This window comes from Dendrobates tinctorius, unplaced genomic scaffold (genome assembly GCF_039654945.1).
Source record: "Dendrobates tinctorius isolate UK_male_01 unplaced genomic scaffold, ASM3965494v1 ptg000093l, whole genome shotgun sequence".
NCBI lineage: Eukaryota > Metazoa > Chordata > Amphibia > Anura > Dendrobatidae > Dendrobates > Dendrobates tinctorius.
In genome coordinates, this window is record NW_027361761.1 from 19,625,029 (window position 1) to 19,649,827 (window position 24,799).

General features: G+C 47.8%; 1 protein-coding gene across 2 annotated transcripts; it reads left to right on the forward strand.

Moving 5' to 3' along the window:
• Positions 1–751: 751 nt before the first annotated feature.
• CDC5L (cell division cycle 5 like) lies at positions 752–24,799 on the forward strand. Of its 2 annotated transcripts, none has more exons than XM_073586522.1 (16): positions 752–919; positions 3,794–3,897; positions 3,987–4,148; positions 5,802–5,929; positions 6,437–6,536; positions 7,005–7,223; positions 14,287–14,434; positions 16,171–16,359; positions 16,617–16,765; positions 17,195–17,357; positions 18,238–18,402; positions 18,565–18,645; positions 19,013–19,258; positions 21,255–21,452; positions 21,990–22,202; positions 24,257–24,799. In XM_073586522.1, the coding sequence occupies exons 1-16, from the start codon at positions 875–877 to the stop codon at positions 24,359–24,361; spliced, it is 2,415 nt and encodes an 804-aa protein (XP_073442623.1). In that variant the 5' UTR covers positions 752–874; the 3' UTR covers positions 24,362–24,799. The 2 variants fall into 2 exon arrangements, with proteins under 2 accessions (XP_073442623.1, XP_073442625.1); XM_073586524.1 differs by lacking the exon at positions 752–919 and adding an exon at positions 968–1,108.

The following is a 24,799-nucleotide window of genomic DNA, read 5'->3' on the forward strand; positions in this document are numbered from 1 at the left end:
CCATCAATTGCTGAATCTGTTCTGCCATTCTGGGAGTGCATACAGCTAAGGACAGAGTGTCTCTGCCGCGAATTAAAGCTCACTCCACCCAGGCGGTGGTGGCCTCCTGGACCATTCATCATCAGGCTTCTGTCCTGCAGCTTTGTAAGACTGTGACTTGGTCCACTGCCTACACGTTCATACCTTTGAGTCGGCTGACATGAGTCTGGGTAGAAAAGTTCTTGAAGAGGCAGTCGCCCGGGCTAGAGCCTGAGGGATCTTACCATGCCTTTACCTTGGTTGCTCTGCCGTTCTTCTGCTTCCCACCCTAGATAATACTTTGGGATCTCCCATGGTTTCCTGTGTCCCTCAATGAAGGGAGCAGGGAAAGAGGTTTACTGGTACTTGCCCTGAACCCTGTTTCTTGTAGCCTTCATTGTGGGACACAGCACCCGCCTTATGGCTCTTCACGATCTTTTATTTCCATTGTGGCCTGTGACCGCCACAATTTGGTAAAAGTCGCATTTCATTAATCTAAAACACATGATTAAGTGTCAAGAAGAAATAAAAAAGAGAGTTGAAGATTGAAAGAAAAAAAAATGGCGCAAAAGGTAGAAAGAATAAGGTGCAAATACAAAAGCCACCAAAAAGGAGCAAATGACTCCAGAAGGGCGGAGAGACGCCATGATGGACGGGGGCCGCTGCTACCTGCTCGGACAGTTGCGGCCTCCGGCAGCAGAGGGCGCTGTGCAGAACACTCTCCTCTCATTCTGGGCGCCGCTCGCTCTCTCCCTGGGACACAGCGCGTCTCTCTGCCAAGCGGCCGCGGGTCGGCGTGTTCCCGGTGCCCACAGATTACCGGAGGCTTCAGTGACAGAGCCCGCGCACCGCAGCCATGCCGCGCATTATGATAAAGGGAGGCGTGTGGCGGAACACGGAGGTGAGGAGGAGGGCAGGCGCTGCGGGGACACGGCCGGGGGAGGCCTCCACACTGCAGGGCTCTGCCGCCTGACTGCTCCGTGCAGCCGGGAATAGGCCGCTCACAGCCGCACCAACAGCTGCTGCTGCAGGGTGCGGAGCATGCTGGGACTAGTAGTGCGCCCCCTGCAGCACCTCCTCTGATGTGAGGGTATGCTGAGACTAGTAGTTCTTTCTGATCAGAGCATGCTGGGACTGATAGTTCTTTTGGTGTTGAGACTAGTAGTTCTTCCTCTGATATTGGAGCATTCTGCCAATCGTAATGCCCTCTGGTGTGAAAGCATGTTGATAATAGTAGTTCTTCCTCTGGTGTGAGGGCATGCTGGGACTGGTGGTTCTCCCTCTGGTGCGAGGGCACACTGGGACTGGTGGTTCTTCCTCTGGTGCGAGGGCACACTGGGACTGGTGGTTCTTCCTCTGGTGCGAGGGCATGCTGGGACTGTTGGTCCTTCCTCTGGTGCGAGGGTGTGCTGGGACTGGTGGTCCTTCCTCTGGTGCGAGGGTGTGCTGGGACTGGTGGTCCTTCCTCTGGTGCGAGGGTGTGCTGGGACTGGTGGTCCTTCCTCTGGTGCGAGGGCGTGCTGGGACTGGTGGTCCTTCCTCTGGTGCGAGGGCGTGCTGGGACTGGTGGTCCTTCCTCTGGTGCGAGGGCGTGCTGGGACTGGTGGTCCTTCCTCTGGTGCGAGGGCGTGCTGGGACTGGTGGTCCTTCCTCTGGTGCGAGGGCGTGCTGGGACTGGTGGTCCTTCCTCTGGTGCGAGGGCGTGCTGGGACTGGTGGTCCTTCCTCTGGTGCGAGGGCGTGCTGGGACTGGTGGTCCTTCCTCTGGTGCGAGGGCGTGCTGGGACTGGTGGTCCTTCCTCTGGTGCGAGGGCGTGCTGGGACTGGTGGTCCTTCCTCTGGTGCGAGGGCGTGCTGGGACTGGTGGTCCTTCCTCTGGTGCGAGGGCGTGCTGGGACTGGTGGTCCTTCCTCTGGTGCGAGGGCGTGCTGGGACTTGTGGTCCTTCCTCTGTTGCGAGGGCGTGCTGGGACTGGTGGTCCTTCCTCTGGTGCGAGGGCGTGCTGGGACTGGTGGTTCTTCCTCTGGTGCGAGGGCGTGCTGGGACTGTTGGTCCTTCCTCTGGTGCGAGGGCGTGCTGGGACTGGTGGTCCTTCCTCTGGTGCGAGGGCGTGCTGGGACTGGTGGTCCTTCCTCTGGTGCGAGGGCGTGCTGGGACTGGTGGTCCTTCCTCTGGTGCGAGGGCGTGCTGGGACTGGTGGTCCTTCCTCTGGTGCGAGGGCGTGCTGGGACTGGTGGTCCTTCCTCTGGTGCGAGGGCGTGCTGGGACTGGTGGTCCTTCCTCTGGTGCGAGGGCGTGCTGGGACTGGTGGTCCTTCCTCTGGTGCGAGGGCGTGCTGGGACTGGTGGTCCTTCCTCTGGTGCGAGGGCGTGCTGGGACTGGTGGTCCTTCCTCTGGTGCGAGGGCGTGCTGGGACTGGTGGTTCTCCCTCTGGTGCGAGGGCGTGCTGGGACTGGTGGTTCTCCCTCTGGTATTAGAGCATTCTGCCAATCTTGGTGCCCTCTGGTGTGAAGGCATGCTGATAATAGTAATTCTTCCCCTGCATTACCACATCTGGTGCAAGGGCACGCTGGGACTGGTGGTTCTCCCTCTGGTGTGAGGGCGTGCTGGGGACTGGTGGTTCTCCCTCTGGTGCGAGGGCACGCTGGGACTGGTGGTTCTCCCTCTGGTGCAAGGGCATGCTGGGACTGATGGTTCTTCCTTTGGTGCGAGGGCATGCTGGGACTGATGGTTCTTCATAACCGCAAGTGTGAGATCTGCACCTAGATCACCGTCGCTCTGTAGAACTACAAGTGCAGGAATGCTTGCAGAATTACAAATGTCAGCAGTGTCCATCTTTTAAATTATTCTTGTAGGCTGGGACTTGTAGTTCTCCAATTCATACGCAGTTTGTCACCTGCATGGTAGTCTTTATTTCAGTACGTTTCTAAAACTTGCTGGGACTTTTAGTCCTACACGTCGGCTTCTGTTGTTTGTGCTGTAGCCAGTGGTCTGAAATCTGCCATGAAACAGTCCGCCGACGTCAGAGCTTGCTGGGAGTTGTAGTTTCAAAACATTTAGAGAAGTAAATTAATATTGTCGCCCCCTACAGGCAGGTTATACAGACTTTTTTCAGCCTTCAGAATGTATCCACCAACATGGTCGCTGTCGTCTCACACAACTTTCCTGGGGTGCTGAGCAGCAAACTTGTCTTGTGGACCTTCTACAATCCTCCCACTACAGATTGGCCATTCGGGGGTCTGGGAAAGCAGAGTTCTTTACAACCTGACCACACATAGGTCATCTGAGAAAATAATAGCTGATTTCAGAATTGGCGCCACCACTGACCATGGGTTGTGCATAGTATTTCAGGTCAGCTCTGTTTACTTCAGTGGGGCCGAGTTGCAGTACCAGATACGACCCATGGTCAGGAATGGCGCTGCTCCTGAAAGCAACCCATCTATTTCCCATTCCTGGGCAACACATCTGTCACCAGAGAGGTTAGAACAACCCTAGAGCCCGGTGCTGGGTCCAGTCCATGCTGCTTTTTCTTCGAGATCTTCCTCCTGCCTTTCCTCTGTTGTTCCCCCTGGCAATCAATGAATAAAAAGGCGTCACAGGAAATGGGCCGGTTACTGAATGACTGATGTTTCTCGCCGGTCTAATGGGATGGACGCTGCCTGTACGGGTGGCTGCTGTGTTCCCAGGTTATAGCCCCTTCTACCGGGCGGTGAGGCTGCCCTCCATGTTTTATACCATGCGGTATATATTTATGCTTCTAAATATTTCTCTGACAGGATGAAATCCTCAAGGCGGCTGTTATGAAATATGGCAAAAACCAGTGGTCTCGTATTGCGTCCTTACTGCACAGGAAGTCGGCCAAGCAGTGCAAAGCCCGCTGGTAAGGTGGTCCGTCTAAGAAAGGCATTGCTAGCGTAGAGAGAAGCATGAAGCTGCCTGCTAAAAGCTGTCCTCTTCCCCGAATGACAGGTATGAGTGGCTGGACCCCAGCATAAAGAAGACAGAATGGTCACGTGAGGAGGAGGAGAAGCTGCTGCACTTGGCCAAACTAATGCCCACCCAGTGGAGGACCATCGCCCCCATCATCGGCAGGACGGCCGCCCAGTGCCTGGAGCACTATGAGTACTTACTGTAAGTATCGCTGCCAGGAAGGCTGGAGCACAGAGAGCTCACGGCCCGCGGAGAGCAGGCGGGAGTGTGGGGAGCACGGTAACTGAGAGCTGGCGGGAGCGTGGGGAGCACGGTAACTGAGAGATGGCGGGAGCGTGAGGAGCACGGTAACTGAGAGCTGGCGGGAGCGTGGGGAGCACAGTAACTGAGAGTAGGCGGGAGCACGGTAACTGAGAGCAGGTGGGAGCGTGGGGAGCACAGTAACTGAGAGTAGGCGGGAGCACGGTAACTGAGAGCAGGCGGGAGCGTGGGGAGCACGGTAACAGAGCTGGCGGGAGCGTGAGGAGCACGGTAACTGAGAGCAGGCGGGAGCGTGGGGAGCACGGTAACAGAGTAGGCGGGAGCGTGGGGAGCACGGTAACTGAGAGCTGGCGGGAGCGTGGGGAGCACAGTAACTGAGAGTAGGCGGGAGCACGGTAACTGAGAGCAGGCGGGAGCGTGGGGAGCACGGTAACTGAGAGCTGGCGGGAGCGTGAGGAGCACGGTAACTGGGAGCAGGCGGGAGCGTGGGGAGCACGGTAACTGAGAGCAGGCGGGAGCGTGGGGAGCACGGTAACTGAGAGCTGGCGGGAGCGTGGGAAGCACGGTAACTGAGAGCAGGCGGGAGCGTGGGGAGCACGGTAACAGAGTAGGCGGGAGCACGGTAACTGAGTAGGCGGGAGCGTGGGGAGCACGGTAACTGGGAGCAGGCGGGAGCGTGGGGAGCACGGTAACTGGGAGCAGGCGGGAGCGTGGGGAGCACGGTAACTGGGAGCAGGCGGGAGCGTGGGGAGCACGGTAACTGGGAGCAGGCGGGAGCGTGGGGAGCACGGTAACTGGGAGCAGGCGGGAGCGTGGGGAGCACGGTAACTGGGAGCAGGCGGGAGCGTGGGGAGCACGGTAACTGGGAGCAGGCGGGAGCGTGGGGAGCACGGTAACTGGGAGCGTGGGGAGCACGGTAACTGGGAGCAGGCGGGAGCGTGGGGAGCAACAGTTTTCTGTACTTATTTTTTTTTTTTTAAATACATACAGAAAGTTTTCTGAAACGTACTTATCTATTTTAATCTTCACTATATGTATAGTGCCTAATCAGTAAAATTCTCGTCTGCTAGATAATAAAATTGATTATCCCATATGGTAAATGGAATAAAAGGGAAAATAAATATATCTGTAACCCCCCCCCCCCTCAAACCCCTCAAAAAAGCCACAAAACAATCAAAATATTATATGTGCAATAAAATGGAACCATGCAGAAACATGTGCCGTCACACATGTCAACGGACTGAAAAATAAAGTGTATGTACACAAGGTAAGAAATGTCAGCATTTCTTGGCAGGATGATCGCAGCGTACAATATGTGCGCTTTTGCTGCAGATTTTTCCCCGCTCATTAGTTTGGGTGAAATCACCAGCAAATCTACAAAGAAAAAGTAATGAGTGCATGAGATGTCAGGATTCTCATTCACTTGTCTGGCATCAGGAAACCCTTCAGGTTTTTTGCCAAATCTGCGCAACATGTGCACAGGCCCTTACAATGCGTTTTACCTGCGGCACTGATTATCGGAGAGATCTTCTTTTTGTCTTTGCGCTTGATACGATTATAGTTCTAATAACTGTATCGCTCTTCCATCTTCAGAGACAAGGCCGCTCAGAGGGACAATGAAGAGGAGGCGGCTGATGACCCTCGGAAGCTTAAACCTGGAGAAATCGACCCGAATCCCGAGACCAAACCTGCCAGGCCTGACCCTGTGGATATGGATGAAGGTATGTCAGCTGTAGCATTGGATTACTGGTGCAGGGAGGGTGCACTCGACACACTACAGCCTCTGTCTAATAAATGTATCGTTTACGGACAAAAAAAAAAAAGAAATTCTCTGAAGCTTTAACACTTGGGTCAGGAGATGTGTGATCAACATCGTAGCAATTATCACGAACATCTGAAGCAACATTTATTACATCCTCATAAAAAATAGTCTGTAGCTAAAGAAGTCCATGAAAATGGATGAGTGATTGCATCCTGAATCTTAGTGTAGCTTCATGGGGGACACAGGAACCACCTGTATAAAGCATATTAACCCATGGTTCCCATGTCCCATCATGAAGGCTACACGAAAGAGATCTTACAGTCCGTACCAATGGTTTTTTTAAATGTTAATAAAATGTGACCACCGATCTATATAAAACTTTCATGCCAAAGATGTCCGTAGCCTGTAAGTGTCTACATAATATGCAACTTGCCCATCACCTGAATGACTGCCATGCCGCTTACAGATGAGCTTGAGATGTTGTCCGAGGCCAGAGCGCGTCTGGCCAACACCCAAGGAAAGAAGGCCAAGAGGAAAGCACGAGAAAAGCAGCTGGAGGAAGCCAGGTCTGTAGAATATTAACTAGCAGGTACCGGTCTGGATTTTGTCTTTACATTATGTTGTAGGCGCTGCTGCCAGTCGGTCTCAGGTGCAAGAGCGGTGGATTCACGCTGCGTTCTGCAGCAGTCGCTTGTTCTGTTCTATGTGTCCATAGATTAACTTTTATAGAATAGCACTTTTATTTTATAAGAAAAAAAAATAATCCGTACCTAAATAATAATGCGGAGAGTAGTGGTACTCCTACTTCATGGCCATTTGATTCTGTTTACATACAGCCATGTATTGCTCCAGGTCAGAGGATGTTTCGGACACATTCGTATTATCAGTCTGTGACCTCAGACACATACACTTGCGATATACGACGGATATAACTGCGTCCTTGTCAGCGTTTCTGCTTTGTGCCCCCCATTTAGACTGTAAATGAACTCATCTCTCCACTGCCTGTTACTGATCCTTGTGTTGCCCCCTCTCAGACGTTTGGCCGCTCTTCAGAAGAGGCGAGAGCTGCGAGCAGCCGGGATCGAGATACAGAAGAAGAGAAAAAAGAAACGCGGAGTGGATTACAATGCTGAGATCCCCTTCGAGAAGAAGCCGGCCCCAGGCTTTTATGACACTTCGGAGGAGAACTATGACGCCCTGAACGCCGACTTCAGAAAACTACGGCAGCAGGACCTCGATGGGGAGCTCCGATCGTAAGTGGTAGAAGGCAGTCCGCTTGACTTTATCACTCGTAGCCATATTTGTGTTCACACACAGAATACATTTCTCCACCTCACAGAGGCTTTAAGATGTGAGGATCATCTAAGTAGGGGTCCAACTTCTGTCCAGGAAAAAGAGAAGATAGTCTCTTCTGCCAAGCAGAATGGCAACTTACTAGAGTGTTCGGTGTCTGAAGCAACTCGAACACTAATGACTCAGAAGTCTCGGTAAACGGGTTGTCCTAAGTTATTCCCTTTCAACACCACTATATTTCATTATTTATTTTATGGAAGGAGACCCAGTTTCTTATAGCCAACATATTATGTGTTCAGGAAACCCACCTAAATAGCACCGACGCCCACAGATTGCAGAATAGAAACTTCCCAAATGTATTTCACTCTCATGCAGTTGACAAAAAAAGTAATTGCAATAAAAAATACAGTCACCTTCCAGCTATTCACCAGCATAGTGGATGATGAGGGCAGATACCTCATCCTAGTCTGCAGCATAAATAACAAGACCTACACAATTGTTTCTAATTGCGCCCCTAATTCCAAGCAGATTATGGTAGTAGCAAAGGTTAAAAAGGCGCCCTTTTAGTCTGTGGGGACTTGAATATCACCCCTTGTCCCAACATTGATAAATCGATACTTCCTAAAAAGAAAATACCCGATCACTCTCTCAGACCCCCCCTCCTAGCGGAAGATCTCTGCAATGTCTGGCGGGTTCTGCATGCCTCCGAGCGGGAGTACACCTTCTACTCACACTCACATAGAGGCGACTCCAGAATTGAGCTAATGGTCACACACAAATTGTTATTACAGAATATCCAAATGGCCACGATAGGGAACATCACCTGATCGGATCACCCCCTAAATCTCCTGCCAAATTACAGAGGGGTACAACTACCTGACATATTCCCCATGGAGAGTAAATAATTATTTAATCGCATCCCATAAAATTAGGCCCCAATGACAGGAAGTATTAGCAGAATATTTCACAATTAATGTGTCGTCGCCAACAGTATGGTGCGCTCACAAGGCCGACATCCGGGGTAAACTAGAAGAGACACACAAACGTAGCCCTACAAATGTAATTCTCCAAAAATTACAGAAACTAAGGTATGAACTATATCAACTGCTCTAACACAAATACAAGCACAATCTATGGAAAAGCAAAGCCAAATATTACTGGCAGGGAAACAAAGCGGGCAAAATATTAGCCAACAAAACCCCTGATTGAACCCTAAATTTTAAGCTGATATCATTATTGAACACGAACCTAAAAATCTACTCCAATATCCTAGCTAATAGGATCTCTGAAATAATCCCGACCTTACTGCATATAGATCAAGTGGGTTTGGTAAATCTAGACAGACCCTGGATAGCACGAGGTGGATGATGAATATCATCCATATAGCCGGGGGGAGGCGGACCCCATCTATGCTCCTTTGTTTAGATGCTGAAAAGGCGTTTCATCGGGTGCAAAATGTCTGTTTCCTGACATTATTTTATCCCTTTATTAATCCTGAAGAGTCGCTCAGTAGAGTAATGGAAGTGATGGACTCATTTACCGAAGTATCTTATTGTAAATTAAATGTCCTCAAATGCCAAATTTTAGATCTGCAAAAAATAAAGAGGGGGAGCGCACTAAGGCGGTAAATGAGGGACACCAGCGTGTTTAACAAAGTTAATCCACTAACCTGATGTGGTTGTGAAGGATCACAACCACCTAAGGAGGTTTTGGCCGCTGCAGACCCCGGGATGCAGATAAAACAATAGAGAAGAGAAAAGCCGGGGTTTGTCCGCGCTAGACCACAAGGAACCAACCGAAGATGCAAGCAAACCTTTATTCACATTCAAGCCAACGCGTTTCACGGCCTCCTGGCCACTTCATCAGGGCAGCAATGTTACAGTCAGTTCACAAGAAACCATTATATACTTTACGCAGATTACATCTGAATGATGTCAGTTCCTGTGGGAACGCTCACATTGAACTGAAAAACCTGAAAGTTATCATCCTGATGGAAAAATATTATAAAACTGTAGATAAAAACATTTATCTAATCTAAAATGCTAAAACTGATATTCTACATATATAAAATTATGTAAATCAGTGTGCAATTCAGCAAAAATAATTGGAGCTTAGAACCCATGTTTCAGCGGCTAAACAATGGATTAAGAACATAGTTACCAATTGCAGCTGCTTTTAGCTTCTGCAGTAATCATTTAAGGTTACTTTAAAGTTTCAGCACCATGATTACATAATTTAGGTAAAACAACATTGGGGGGTTTTGAACTCATATAAGATAGTCCACACTCCAAACTACACTGATGACACCGCTAACCCGCAGCTCCACCAGAACTTCATCTGATTTGACACCACCAAAAAGGTGATATCTATTAGAACACCCATATGACGAAGAAAAATGTCATTACCAGTTGGACCAGCACAGGGAGTAAAAGGACCAACGGCAAAAAGGATGAAGAGAACGGAAAAAGGAGAAGAAGAAGGTAAAGATAACAACGGAAGGGATCAGTTCGAAGAAGAGGGCACCCACCTAGAAAAGGAGAACAAAAAAAATGTTAAGGCTGTGTGCACACGATGCAGATTTGCAGCGGATTTTTCCACGCAGAAACGTTGCATATCCGCATTGTGATGTACAGTAGCATTAAAATCAATGAAAAAAAAAACTGCTGTGCAGACGCTGCAGATTTTTCCGCGCGGTTTTCCTGCTGTACAAAATCCGCAGCATGTTACTACTTTTGTGCGGTTTTCCACCTCCCCTGTCTCCAAATCCGCAGGGGGTAATCCGCAGTGGAAAACCGCATTAAAAATGGAAGAAATCCGCAGGAAAAATGCAGGTCATTTGACCGGATTTCTTCCATTCTGCACGTAAAAATCCGCAGGGCAAAAAAGTCCGTGTGCACTCAGCCTTAATGTGAAATTGAAAGAACATGATGATGACAAACTAAGACACACCTGCAAGTGACAGGGAAGGGGGACGACACAGGCGGGAGAACCCCAAAACAGACACCAAGGTTCAAGGGCCAAAGGTCACACCAAGACCTATTCCCAGGGTGACCTCCCAGGGGGGGGACCAAGAAGGTGGAAAAGAATTTAGTTGAATTAAGAAAAAACAAAAAATTATTAAAACAAGTCAGAAATCTCATTAAGCCCTCCAGGATTTATCGTGCCTAATTTTATAAATCAAAAAAATTTCACGTTTATTCAAGGCTTGAACCCTGTTCGGAGTATCAATGGGAATATGGTCTATAGGGGGTAACCTTCAATTCGACATGACCCCTATGCATAGTACTAACATGCCTCGATAACCCATGTTTTAAAAAACTTAATTAAAACTTAAGCTCCTACTTACGCCAACCTTTTTATGGCAGTATTTGAGATTTGGCATGTTTATAATAATGATTACTATGGGAATGTCATCCTATACAAACAGTTTATTGATGACATCATAATTATCTTTGATAATGAGCAAACCACCCTACAGTCTTTCCTGAGGCCGATTCTTAATAACAATTGGGGTATTGAGTTAACTCCAGAAATTAGTACACACACAATCAATTTTCTTGATCTAACCATCTGGCCTGATGGTGTTAAAATTAACACACAAACTTATTTTAAAACAGTAGACGCTAATAGTTATGTACATTTTAACAGTAACCATTATGTTCAGTGGCTAAAAAACATACCTAGCAATCAGTACAGACGCATTAGAAAAAACTGTACTCGTGATGAAGATTTTAAATACCAGAGTGACATATTGCGTGAGCGAATTATTTTTTTTTTTTTTTTTTTTTTTTTTTTTTTTTGGAATATCCAAAAAACCTGATTAGAAAAGCCTATAATGAAACTAAGGATATCCCTCAGGCCGAGTTATTAGAAAATAAAGATAAAAATACTCTAGAGGTTTCAGTTAATTTTATCACCACCTTCTCATCTCAAAATAAAGAGATTAAGGATATCATTCATAAACATTGGGGGATCTTGCTAAATGACCCCATATGCAAGAAATGTTTACCCCTGACCCCATTGGTGACATACAAGAGAGCACCTTCCTTAAAAAGTATATTGGCCCCCAGTAGACTTAGGAAAAAGAAATCGTTTATAAATGGGATTTAATACCTTCTCTAGGATAATGTCAGTGGGCTCGTATAGATGCAATAAATAACTGTTTGTGCTGCGCCTGGATTAATCATAAAGCGTCCACCTTTTTTTCCCATAATGATAAAGGGACAATCTTTAATATCAAGTACAGGCTAGATTGCCAGTCAAGTTTTGTAATCTACCTTGTAGAGTGTATATGCGGTAAACAGTATATAGGTAGAACTATCCAACCCCTACACAAAAGGATTAATGCGCACAGACACAATATTAAAATAAGTTTTTTAAAACATGGGTTATCGAGGCATGTTAGTACTATGCATAGGGGTCATGTCGAATTGAAGGTTACCCCTATAGACCATATTCCCATTGATACGCCGAACAGGGTTCAAGCCTTGAATAAACGTGAAATTTTTTGGATTTCTAAATTAGGCACGATAAATCCTGGAGGGCTAAATGAGATTTCTGACTTGTTTTAATAATTAATTTTTTGTTTTTTCTTAATTCAACTAAATTCTTTTCCACCTCCTTGGTCCCCCCCTGGGTGGTCACCCTGGGAATAGGTCTTGGTGTGACCTTTGGCCCTTGAACCTTGGTGTCTGTTTTGGGGTTCTCCCGCCTGTGTCGTCCCTGTTACTTGCAGGTGTGTCTTAGTTTGTCATCATCATGTTCTTTCAATTTCACATTTAACATTTTTTTTGTTCTCCTTTTCTAGGTGGGTGCCCTCTTCTTCAAACTGATCCCTTCCGTTGTTATCTTTACCTTCTTCTCCTTTTTCCCTTCTCTTTATCCTTTTCGCCGTTGGTCCTTTTACTCCCTGTGCTGGTCCAACTGGTAATGACATTTTTCTTCGTCATATGGATGTTCTAATAGATATCACCTTTTTGGTGGTGTCAAATCAGATGATGTTCTGGTGGAGCTGCGGGTTAGCGGTGTCATCACTGTAGATTGGAGTGTGGGCTATCTTATATGAGTTCAAAACCCCCCAATGTTCTTTTACCTAGATGATGTAATCATGGTGCTGAAGCTTTAAAGTAACCTTAAATAATGACTGCAGCTAGAATTGGTAATTATGTTCTTAATCCATTGTTTAGCCGCTGAAACATGGGTTCTAAGCTCCAATCATTTTAGCTGAATTGCACATCGATTTACATAATTTTATATTTTTTATATATGTTGAACATCAGTTTTAGCATTTTAGATTAGATAAATGTTTTTATCTACAGTTTTATAATTTTCCATCAGGATGATAACTTTCAGGTTTTTCAGTTCAATGTGAGCGTTCCCACAGGAACTGGCATCATTCAGATGTCATCTGCGTAATGTATAGAATGGTTTCTTGTGAACTGACTGTAACATTGCTGCCCTGATGAAGTGGCCAGGAGGCCGTGAAACGCGTTGGCTTGAATGTGAATAAAGGTTTGCTTGCATCTTCGGTTGGTTCCTTGTGGTCTAGCACGGACGAACCCCAAATTTTAGATCTAACACCTTCTGTACCACATCCTGTAAATCTTAAAGCTAAGTATCCCTTTACATGGGATAAAGAAAATATAACGTATCTTGGAATCCGCTTGGCGCCCTCAGCATATAGAACGCTCTCACTAAATTATGAGGCTCTGAGACAAAAGATCAAAGGCGCCATGCTGCGCATGAAGCAACACGACGTCCTGGCTAGGAAGAATAGCGTCGGTAAAAATGTTCATAATCCCCCAAATGTTGTATGTATTCTGCAAGCTCCCTGTCACTATCCCCATGAAAATGCTCAAAGAGTTATAAATTATCATATTAAAGTATATATGGCAGGAAAAACGGCAGAGAGTCAAGACAGCAGTGTTATACATCCCAATAACAGGAGGAGGACTGGGCTGCCCCTCAGTGGTGAGATACTATAGAGCAGCCATATTATACATCACAGTAACAGGAGGAGGACTGGGCTGCCCCTCAGTGGTGAGATACTATAGAGCAGCCATATTGTACATCCCAATAACAGGAGGACTGGGCTGCCCCTCACATATCATTGCTGGATCTAACCCCGGCGATGATAGGAAATTGGAGTGTGGATCTAACCCCGGCGCTGGGAGTGTGGAGCATACTGATCAGTAAGCGCACACTATTAAATTGGCGCTCTCTAAAGCCCCCATAGAGACTTTGGAGCGGTGTATTCCAGACCTCCAGATTCAAACTGGAAGTCCCTGGGAATCCTACTGATTGGGGACTTGTACGAAGAAGGAATATTGTTATCCTCCTCTATGAGAGAAATACCACCTTCCACATAAAGATCATTTTGAATATCTACAAATTAGACATTTTCTACAGGGGAAAAAAAAGACATAATCTCACAACCCTCCAAACTATCTATGATGCTCTTCACCCCAGCGCGGCAGATGAAGAGCGCTGTCCGTAAGCTACAACCATATGCTTTATGAGACGTTCCCTTCTCTGGACTCGTATCTCCACAAATAGGAGAGGGATCTACAATGCGGGATAACCCCCCCGGGTCAGTGGCGGACGTCCTTCTCAATGATTTGGTGCACTTAGAGAGTCCCCATCACCTGGAGAACGCCAGAAAGCTGCTGTACCGGTGGTACTTCACACCATACAGATTGTCCAAGATCTACCGCAGCTCCCCAGATGGGTGCTGGAGGTGCGGAGACGCCAACACAGATAAGACACATGTCTGGTGGGGGTGCCATAAAAGTAAAGCAGCTCTGGGGCGCAATCTCCCACCTAATATCCCAATTAGGAAAAATTATGTTTTAAAATTAATAAATTAATATTATTTATAGCTGTCAAATGATTGAGAAAGATATTGCAATGATGTACAATGAGTACTGGAGGCGAAATTGTTGTAAAGTATGACTTTATAAAACAATAAAAAGTTTTTATGGTTAAAAGTATATATATGTTTATATTTCATTATTTTGTTCCCAGTGAGAAAGAAGCAAAAGACCGAAAGAAGGACAAGCAGAATATAAAGAGGAAGAAGGAGTCGGACCTGCCGGCAGCGATCCTCCAGACGACTGGCGGCGTCTCTGAGCTGACGAAGAAAAGAAGCAAATTAGTTCTGCCTTCACCTCAGGTGGGAATATTAAACATTGCATATCCTTCCGAAATGCTAAGTGGGAGGGGGGATGGCATGGAGTGGCGTTACTGTATCCCCCGGGAGTCTGAGGGTCTGTGCACACGTTGCGGATTCTGCTGTGGATCCGCAGAGGATTTGGCCCTGCGGATCCGCAGCAGATTCTCCTGCGTTGTACAGTACCATTATAGTCTGTTAAATATAAAAACGCTGTGCACATGCTGCAGAAAAATCCGCAGCAGAAACGCTGCAAGTTCATTTCTGCAGCATGTCAATTCTTTGTGCGGATTCCGCAGCGTTTTACACCTGCTCCATTATAGGAATCCGCAGGTGTAAAAACGCAGGTGAAATCTGCACAAAAACTGCAGAAAATCTGCACTAAATCCGCAGGTAAAACGCAGGTCATTTTACCTGCGGATTTAGCAAATTCTGCTTTGAAAAATCTGCATCACAATCCGCAACGTGTGCACATACCCTTAGGATTTCTGCAAGCTCTGGTCACTTAAAGGCGACAGTCTTCCTTTATTTTGTGCTTCCCCATGAAAGGCTGCTGCCTTGGTGTCTTTGTATGGGAAAGTCAACCATTGGTATTTATATTGGAAGTATAGCCACTCGTGGCCCATGTTTTGGCCTAGAAGAGTAGAGGAAGATGGCTGGCCGGGCATGTACATATTAAGTGTATAGTTACAGCCGTAGGTACGAAATGTGCCATAGACTTCGACTGCAGCATGTGCGCTCTGCATGTACTTTCCCCCTCACACTTACAAATACACCAAAAATGTCAATGGTCAGTTTCACTTCAGCAATGCGAGCGCCCCTGATCGTAGCTGCTACATGTCTGTACATATAGCTTATTTGCAGGCAGCCCAGTTTACAACCTACATTTTGCCATTGCTGTATACCTCCAGTAGGTGGTGCTGCCTGCTCAGTACATTTGCATTGGCTATGACGATGCTGAAGTTGGTTTCTTAATCGGCAATTTATTTATTTATTTTTTTTTTAATAGGTTTAACGAGAAAATTAAAAAAAATACAATGCAGCGAGATGCCCTGATGTGAATATGCTTAAAATCCGCTACAAAAGTCATAAAACTGGCACAAAAATGGGCATCAAAGTGGGCTCTGAAGGGCGTTATTGATGGGGTTAAATGACTCTGGGCCACTGATCTCGCACCACCATTACATACGTAGTGATGGCTCCTATCAAATTCAGGTTACTCCAGCCGTGCCCAAATGTGGTCTGGGCATCAGAACTGGCAAACAGACACTTGTCACAGAATGGAATAAGTAACTGGTGTTTTTAAGGGGTTACATGACTTTACGCCGGTCTGGAGTGACCTGAATTTCATGCGGGCCATCGCCATGTATGTAATTATGGTGTGAGATCAGCGACCCAGAGTCAATTAACCCTTTCAATACCGCCCTTCATTGGTGACTTTTTTTTGCCTGTTTTATAACTTTTGTTGAAGGTTTTAATCATATTTACATCAGGGCTCCTTGCTGCTTTGTATTTTATTAGTCTTTTTTTTTTTTTTTTTTTTGTCCTATAAAAAAAAAAAAACACAGAAAAAAATAAATTTCCAAAATAAGAAACCAACTTCAGCCGCGAATAAGAAACAGACTTCTGCACTGTTTGGATATGAAGATCTTCCTGTTATAGCCTTTTTTTTTCTAATGTCAAAATTACATTACATCTGGATATTCATTTTACAATTGGGCCGTTGTCTGTTTTATTAGATTTCCGATGCAGAGTTAGAAGAAGTTGTGAAGATCGGACAAGCTAGTGAGATCGCCCGGCAGACAGCCGAGGAGTCTGGGATCACCAATTCTGCATCCAGCACCTTATTATCTGAATATAATGTGGCAAATAACAGCATCACCCTGAGAACGCCCAAAACACCGGCAGCACAGGACCGCATACTGCAGGTAAGGGGCACTATGGTGTATATGTGACCGGATGGTATACACGGGGAAAGGGGGGTGCAGATGTTATACATGGGATGGGGGCCGGATCTTATACATCGGGGGGGACCCGGGCGGTGTACCCCTGGGAGTGGGACCAGGGGCTGGATTCTATATATTCAAGGGGGGTGCGGAAGCTATGCACAGGGTGGGGATGAGGGGGGCAGGATGTTATACATTCGATGCCTTTTTAAATGTGTTTGGCTCTTGTGTATTTTCAGGAGGCGCAGAACCTGATGGCACTTACTAACGTGGATACCCCTCTGAAGGGTGGTCTGAATACCCCTCTGCACGAGAGCGACTTCTCCGGTGTGACGCCTCAGAGACAAGTGGTGCAGACTCCTAATACTGTGCTGTCCACACCATTCAGGTGCGGATTTTAAGGCAATGTCTGTGGTTGCTGTCCTCTCGGCTGGAGCTTGGTCTCCTATAGTGTAAGGATTGGCCGCAGCGCTCATGTGAGGGCCATAAATCTATGTCTGGGTAAAGCCACTCTTCTGAGGGAATGGGGCGCCGAGTTACCAATTCAAAAACAAATGTCAATGTGGTCTCGGCTGTGATCTGGACATGGGTGGGTTTGAGTTGCCGCTCCCTGGCAAACGTTTCAATACCAAAGAAATGAACCAGGACATAAGCATAAATTGGCATAGGTACAATCTGTAAGAACATGTTCACACTGGGACCATTACACAGACAAAACCTAAGAAACAAACAACAAGCACATATAGAACGTAAATAGTAATAGTACTGATGGCACATAAATGTGTGTATGTATCATATTTACCCTTTGCTTCTCTAGAACGCCATCACAAAGTTCAGAGGGGCTCACCCCGCGAGGCGGTATGACCCCCAAACCGGTTATTGGCGCCACACCGGGAAGGACGCCTCTACGTGACAAGCTGAACATCAATCCAGAGGACGGATCAGTGGATTACAATGACCCCACGTACATTAAACATTTGGTAAATAGCGAGGGGAATGTAGATTCTGTGCTGAGACAAAACTGAACTCTACAACCAACCCGGGCATTTACAGGGACGGTGTCAATCTGACATTGCTGAGCGAAGCCCTACTTGCTTATTAATCTGACTCCATTTTCTGGCCAGCAATTATGATTCCAATGATTTTTTTTTTTTTTTTTTGCAGCTAAACAATGTTTTGTGTGTTTTTTTAAAAAAAAATTTTTATTCGTTTCTCGGCGGCCTGGCCCGAGTCGTCTGGGCGCTGCGGCGTCCTGGCTGAAGTACTGCTATGTATAGCACAGGTGATCGGATGGTCGCAGCTTCAAGTCTCCTTTATAGGGTGACCCAATGACTTCAGTGTTACTAGACCATCACATTGCTGCACGCGGCCTCCTAGCTCTCACCAGACAGGTGATAAGGATCAGGCAGTTTAATAATAATCAATTATTTTTGGGTATTATCTTCGTGAGATCACTCGCCCCCCCCAGGAGTCAAGCAATCCGCTTGTACACCTCTTCCTACCAAGACCACCCCACCCTATGTTTGAATGGGGGGTCTTGTGAGATGACACTTGGCCGACATATGTAGCGTGTGGCCAGCATTGAGGTGGTCTAGTAAGATGCCTAAATTTCTAGAGGTCTAAATGGATTATAAAATATCCTTTTGTCTGAACATTTCAGGTAAATCAAAGTTTTATTTCACCGAGGTTCAGTGGATGTAAAAAAAAACATAAAAAAAAAAAACTCAGAAAAATCTGACTTTCCGATTCCTTCACCTTTCGAGTATTATGTCTGAGCTCAGGAGGTTTTCTAAAAAAACTCCCAATAAATGTTAAGACGCGGCAGTGATGGGATCTGATTATCTGTGATCTGATACGCAGGAAAGGGAGTCTCGGGAACACCTACGTCTTGGGCTGATGTCTCTGCCCACTCCGAAAAACGACTTTGAGATCGTCTTACCTGAAAATGCGGAGCGAGAACTGGAGGAGCGAGACCAAGAAGACTCCTTCATAGAGGACGAAGCGGATGTGGAGGCGCGCAAACAGGTATACATCCGCGTCAGAAGTAACGTGTCTGGATAGCAGCGGTCTGCATAACGTCTGGGAGCCACAACTGTCCACCGGGGGGGGCGCTGTCCACGTACACCTCTGTGGCGGTGGAGCACTCAAAAAATGCAGATGTTAACATGAAATTCTTTGTATCCTCAGGCACAAAGAGACGCACAACGGGCAAAGGAACTGAAGCAAAGGCATAAAGCTGTGCAGAAAGATTTGCCACGACCCTCTGAAGTAAGTCTGCTGATTGTTGTGTTCTCTTATAAGGATACACACATCTTTTTCTATAAAAATAAAGCAACTTTTCTAAAACTTGAAGTGGTATTCCCAGAATTTGTAGTTATCGCCCATCCCCCACTGTTTGGAACCCCCCCCTGGACTTTGCAAGCTGCAAACCGTCATCCTCCTTTGGACTCTGCACAAGTTGGAGGCCCCCAGCCTTTCTTCCCGGTGCTGGAGGCCCCCCGTTACCTCCCCAGTGCGGCTCTGCACAAGCCGGAGACCACCCCTTTCTCCCCCTATTGTACCTGTACCCCCTCACGATCCTGCAGCGAGGGTGTCAGTGTCGCACGTGATTCCCGAGATCATTATCCATCTGCAGGTAAATGAGACAATCCTGAGGCCGGTGAATGTGGAGCCGCCGCTCACCGACCTGCAAAGAAGCGAGGAAATGATCAAGAAGGAGATAATCACGATGCTGCACTACGACTCCCTGCACAATCCATGTGGAGACTATTCTGGGAGCAAGAAGGGGAAGGCTCCCGGCTCGGCCGCCACCAGCGTAGAACACGTGGGCTACCTGGAACAGACGCCGTACGTTAAGTTCACAGAGGACGAGCTCCGGCATGTAAGAAGCTAGGTGATGATGGGGGGAGATGGAGGCGGTGCGTATGTTGGGGGGTGGAGGCAATGCGTATGTTGGGGGGTGGAGGCAATGCGTATGTTGGGGGGCGGAGGCAGTGCGTATGATGGGGGGTGGAGGCGATGTGTATGATGGGGGGACGGAGGCATTGCGTATGATGGAGGGACGAAGGCAGTGCGTATGATGGGGGGTGGAGGCGATGGGTATGATGGGGGACGAAGGCGGTGTGTATGATGGGGGGGTGGAGGCGATATGTATGATGGGGGATGAAGGCGGTGCTTATGATGGGGGGGGTGGAGGCGATATGTATGATGGGGGCACGGAGGCGGTGCGTATGATGGGGGTGGAGGCGATGTGTATGATGGAGGGACGGAGGCGGTGCGTATGATGGGGTGGAGGCGATGTGTATGATGGGATTTAGGGGGTGGAGGTGGTGTATGAGGGAGGGCTTAGGTGGTGTATGATGGGAGGGGGGGCTGAGGCGGTGTATGATGGGCGGAGGCGGTGCATATGATGGAGGGGTGGAGGCGATGTGTATGATGGGACGGAGGCGGTGCATATGATGGGGGGGACGGAGGCAGTGCGTATGATGGGGGTGAAGGCGATGTGTATGATGGGGGGACGGAGGCGATGTGTATGATGGGGGAACGGAGGCGGTCGTATGTATGATGGGGGGACGGAGGCGGTGCGTATGATGGGTGGAGGCAATGTGTATGATGGGGGACGGAGGCGGTCGTATGTATGATGGGGGGACGGAGGCGATGTGTATGATGGGGGACGGAGGCGGTCGTATGTATGATGGGGGGGACGGAGGCGGTGCGTATGATGGGGGGTGGAGGCGATGTGTATGATGGGTGGACGGAGGCGGTGCGTATGATGGGGGTGGAGGCGATGTGTATGATGGAGGGACGGAGGCGGTGCGTATGATGGGGTGGAGGCGATGTGTATGATGGGAGGAAGGGGGTGGAGGTGGTGTATGAGGGAGGGCTTAGGTGGTGTATGATGGGAGGGGGGGCTGTGCATATGATGGATGGGTGGAGGCGATGTGTATGATGGGACGGAGGCGGTGCATATGATGGGGGGGACGGAGGCAGTGCGTATGATGGGGGTGAAGGCGATGTGTATGATGGGGGACGGAGGCGGTCGTATGTATGATGGGGGGACGGAGGCGGTGCGTATGATGGGGGGTGGAGGCGATGTGTATGATGGGGGAGAGGCGATGTGTATGATGGGGGACGGAGGCGGTCGTATGTATGATGGGGGGGACGGAGGCGGTGCGTATGATGGGGGTGGAGGCGATGTGTATGATGGGGGGACAGAGGCGGTGCGTATGATGGGGGGTGGAGACTGTGTGTGATGGGTGGGGGGGTGGAGGTGATGTGTATAAGGGGTATGGGGGGGGGGCAAAGGTGGTGAGTATATTGGGGGAAGTGATCCTGTTAGAAGGTATAACCCAGACAGGAGTGTTATTAGAGGTCTGCGGTGTGGCCTTCTCTGTAACTGCTAGAGCTCCTGCAAGTTATTCCTTGACCATAGGCTAGAGGGCGACTTACTGATCGCCGAGGGTCTGACCTCTGGGACTCCTCCGTAATGCCCCATCTTCAGTGGAGCAGAAGTGTGCAAGCTCGACTCTCCAGTGCTCCATCCATCCATCCATCCATCATCTCTGGGACTGCTGGAAATCCCGGCGGCTGTACGCTGCTCTCTCCAGCTGTCACATGTGAAATGAGTGGAGCAGAGGTCACGTATGTGCACCACCGTTCACCTGAAGGAGCTCTGCATTGCCCTGATCCCACTTCAAGCGGTTAGACCCTCACCAGTAATCGGGGACTTATCCCCTATCCTAATTCTGTAAATACCCCTTTAAAGAAGCTTTCAGCCAGAACCTTATCATAAATGTGACTAGGTCTCTCACCCACCCTCGCCCTCTCTGCCATTGGTGGTTTAACATAGGTAATCATCTTTTATGTTCCCTGCTCAGGCGGAGGAGCTCCTGCAGCAGGAGATGGAGGTGGTGAAGCAAGGCATGGGCCATGGAGACCTGTCCCTGGACGCCTACAACCAGGTTTGGGAGGAATGCTACAGTCAGGTGCTCTACCTGCCAGGACAAGGACGCTACACCCGAGCCAACCTGGCCAGCAAGAAGGATAGGATCGAGTCTCTGGAGAAGCGACTGGAGGTGAGTCTGTCCGTGTGTGGCCACAGGCTCTAGCGCTCAGTGGAGACGCGGTTTCTGCTCAGTTTCACCACTAGATGGCAGTGATGTTCTTCACAACTCCAGTAATAGCAAAACTTGTAGTTATTACAATTTCTTAGACATTTAACCTCCTCTGTAAGTTACTTATCCCCTCGTGATGGCAATGTGAGGAGCTCTCGTAATTACTAGACCAGAATCATTTCACATATTCACACGGCCTTAAAGGAGAAGGTGCCTTGCACTGTGAGCATCCTATAGGATGCTAATAGATGTGCCATAAATATGCCCCTAGGACCACCACTTATTCTAGAGTTTAGACCCCATCTCACACCACTGAGTTTAGAAGTGTCTGAGCATGTTCAGCTCTCGTCATTAACAAACAAAAGAGGGGATCTAACCACGAATAGAAAACACACAACCATACTTACCATGCAGAGCTACAGGGGTCCGATGGTTGCAGGGCGGTCTGATTACAGGTGATGGAACCGATACAACGTTCTCTTGTGGTTTTCTCTTTAGGTAAACAGAGGTCATATGACTGCGGAAGCCAAAAGAGCCGCAAAGATGGAGAAGAAGCTGAAGATCCTGCTGGGTGGCTACCAGTCCCGAGCCATGGGGCTCATTAAACAGCTGAATGAAGTGTGGGATCAGTATGAGCAGGCCAGCCTGGAGCAGAAGACTTTTGAGGAGCTGAAAAAACACGAGGATATGGCAATTCCCAGGAGGATAGCGGTAAGCAGTGTCATTAGTGTCGTCTCACAGGCCAAACGCCTAGGGACAATAGAAGGCATGTAAAGGTGTATACACCCCCTCTATCCACTAATAATATGGAGCTGCACTCAGAACCTGTACAGGATAACTAGTGCAAAATAGTGAGTTACATGCTGTCTTATACCCCAGAGCTGCACTCACTATTCTGCTGGTGGAGTCACTGTTTACATACATTACTGATCCTGAGTTACATCCTGTATTATACTTCAGAGCTGCACTCACTATTCTGGTGCAGTCACTGTGTATATACATTACATTACTGATCCTGAGTTACATCCTGTATTTATTATACTCCAGAGCTGCACTCACTATTCTGCCGGTGCAGTCACTGTGTATATACATTACATTACTGATCCTGAGTTACCTCCTGTACTTATTATACTCCAGAGCTGCACTCACTATTCTGCCGGTGCAGTCACTGTGTACGTACATTACTGATCCTGAGTTACATCCTGTATTATATTCCAGAGCTGCACTCACTAGTCTGCTGATGCTGTCACTGTGTACATACATTACATTACTGATCCTGAGTTACATCCTGTATTTTACTCCAGAGCTGCACTCACTATTCTGCTGGTGCAGTCTCTGTACAAAAATTACTGATCCTGAGTTGCATCCTGTATTATACCCCAGAGCTGCACGCACTATTCTGCTGGTGCAGTCACTGTGTACATACATTACATTACTGATCCTGAGTTACATCCTGTATTATACCCCAGAGCTGCACACACTATTCTGGTGCAGTCACTGTGTACATACATTACATTACTGATCCTGAGTTACATCCTGTATTATACCCCAGAGCTGCACTCACTATTCTGCTGGTGCCGTCACTGTGTACATACATTACATTACTGATCCTGAGTTACATCCTGTATTATACCCCAGAGCTGCACTCACTATTCTGCTGGTACAGTCACTGCGTACATACATTACTGATCCTGAGTTACATCCTGTATTATACTCCAGAGCTGCACTCACTATTCTGCTGGTGCAGTCACTGCGTACATACATTACATTACTTATCCTGAGTTACATCCTGTATTATACTCCAGAGCTGCACTCACTATTCTGCTGGTGCAGTCACTGCGTACATACATTACTGATCCTGAGTTACATCCTGCATTATACTCCAGAGCTGCACTCACTATTCCGCTGTTTCTCCAGTATAGTGCTTGCTGCTCTGGAGTTTAATACTGTTTATAATTCGGAGTGAGTTTTTCTATAAGATAAGTGCGGTACAGAGTGTTGGAGGGTTGTCACTTGGTCTGTACAGTGCTGTGTAGTCTGGTCATGTATGTGGCCTCTACTTCTGAAAGTACATGGTGCCAGCAGCGCTCACATCTGTGCAGTCCGTAGACTCCTGTCTGAGATTTGGAAACGTTTTCACTCTGCCCAGGAATTTATATCTGTCAAAAAGCAGCTGCTCTTCTGGGAGAGTCCTGGCAGCCATTATCTGATCATCGCCCTGAGATCCCGATCCTTCCTGCTGCTGTCAGCCTTCACCCCCACTGTGATCTCTCAGGCCTGGTAATCTCCATGCTGCTGGCACTGGCTGCTTCCCTGCTGGCTGCCCAGTTGCAGATAATGAGTAACATGAGTGTCGTTTCCCATCATCCTCCTTCAAACTGGAAGGAAAAGAAATAGGATCTGGGAAGTCTGCAAGTAGGATTATTGCTTTTATCTAAGCAGTTGGATGTCATGGCCGCTAAAGACCACAGCATGTTAGGGGTTAATGTCCGTGATTGGAGCTAGCTCCGATTCGGCAGGAGGGTTTCTGTTGGATGTTACAGCTGATACCGTAGATGGCGCAAACTCGGGTCCTGATTCTGAAAGGAGCGGTTCCTCAGTTTTGTGTATAGCTTACTGGGGACCTCCGATATTCCTTTTTTTCCGCACCCTCTTCATTGAGTGGGGCTTAGTTTCCTGGGCTGTGTATGTACATAGCATCGGGGAGAGCTCCTGCAGCCAGATGCCTTACAGAAATCATTACTTTTCCTTTTTTCCCCCCTTAGTTTCTGAAAGAAGACGTGCAGAGACAGGAGGAAAGAGAGCGGGAGCTTCAGCAGCGATTTGCAGAACTTCTTCTAGAGAAGGAAGAATCTGTACCCAAATACTGAAGCCAATGCTGCCGCTTGCCACGTGTGCATGTGCTCGTCCAGCTGCCTGTGATCGCTACCGATCAGCCCCTCCGTGTACCCGGCCGTTGTCCTTCTGTTGTGAGACGAGCTTAATAAACCCGTGAAACCCAAAGTCTTTTCTGTGTGCGGAACGAGGCGCATCTGGTTTAAAGACGCTGAAACTTTGAGAATACTGACGGATAATTTTATTTTCTAATACTGAGAACTCTTTAATTTCCGCTCATGGATCCATCTGGCGTGTAAGGTCTCCATTTTCACCAGCTTGTATATGATTGTTTTTTTTTTTTTTGTTTTTTTACCAACCTTGGCGAACGATTCATTCCATTGAATGTAGGTAGCAGCGACGTTGTCATTCTGTAACCTTGGAGGTTGTCTTTGCCTGCAGATTATTGGTGTACAATAAATAAAGTCTGACGA

Coding starts and splice junctions, on each gene's coding strand:
- CDC5L (XM_073586522.1), top strand. CDS start 875: ATGCCGCGCATTATGATAAAGGGAGGCGTGTGGCGGAACACGGAG. Junction 16,360..16,616: donor CACAGGACCGCATACTGCAG/GTAAGGGGCACT, acceptor GTGTATTTTCAG/GAGGCGCAGAACCTGATGGC. Junction 16,766..17,194: donor GTGCTGTCCACACCATTCAG/GTGCGGATTTTA, acceptor TTGCTTCTCTAG/AACGCCATCACAAAGTTCAG.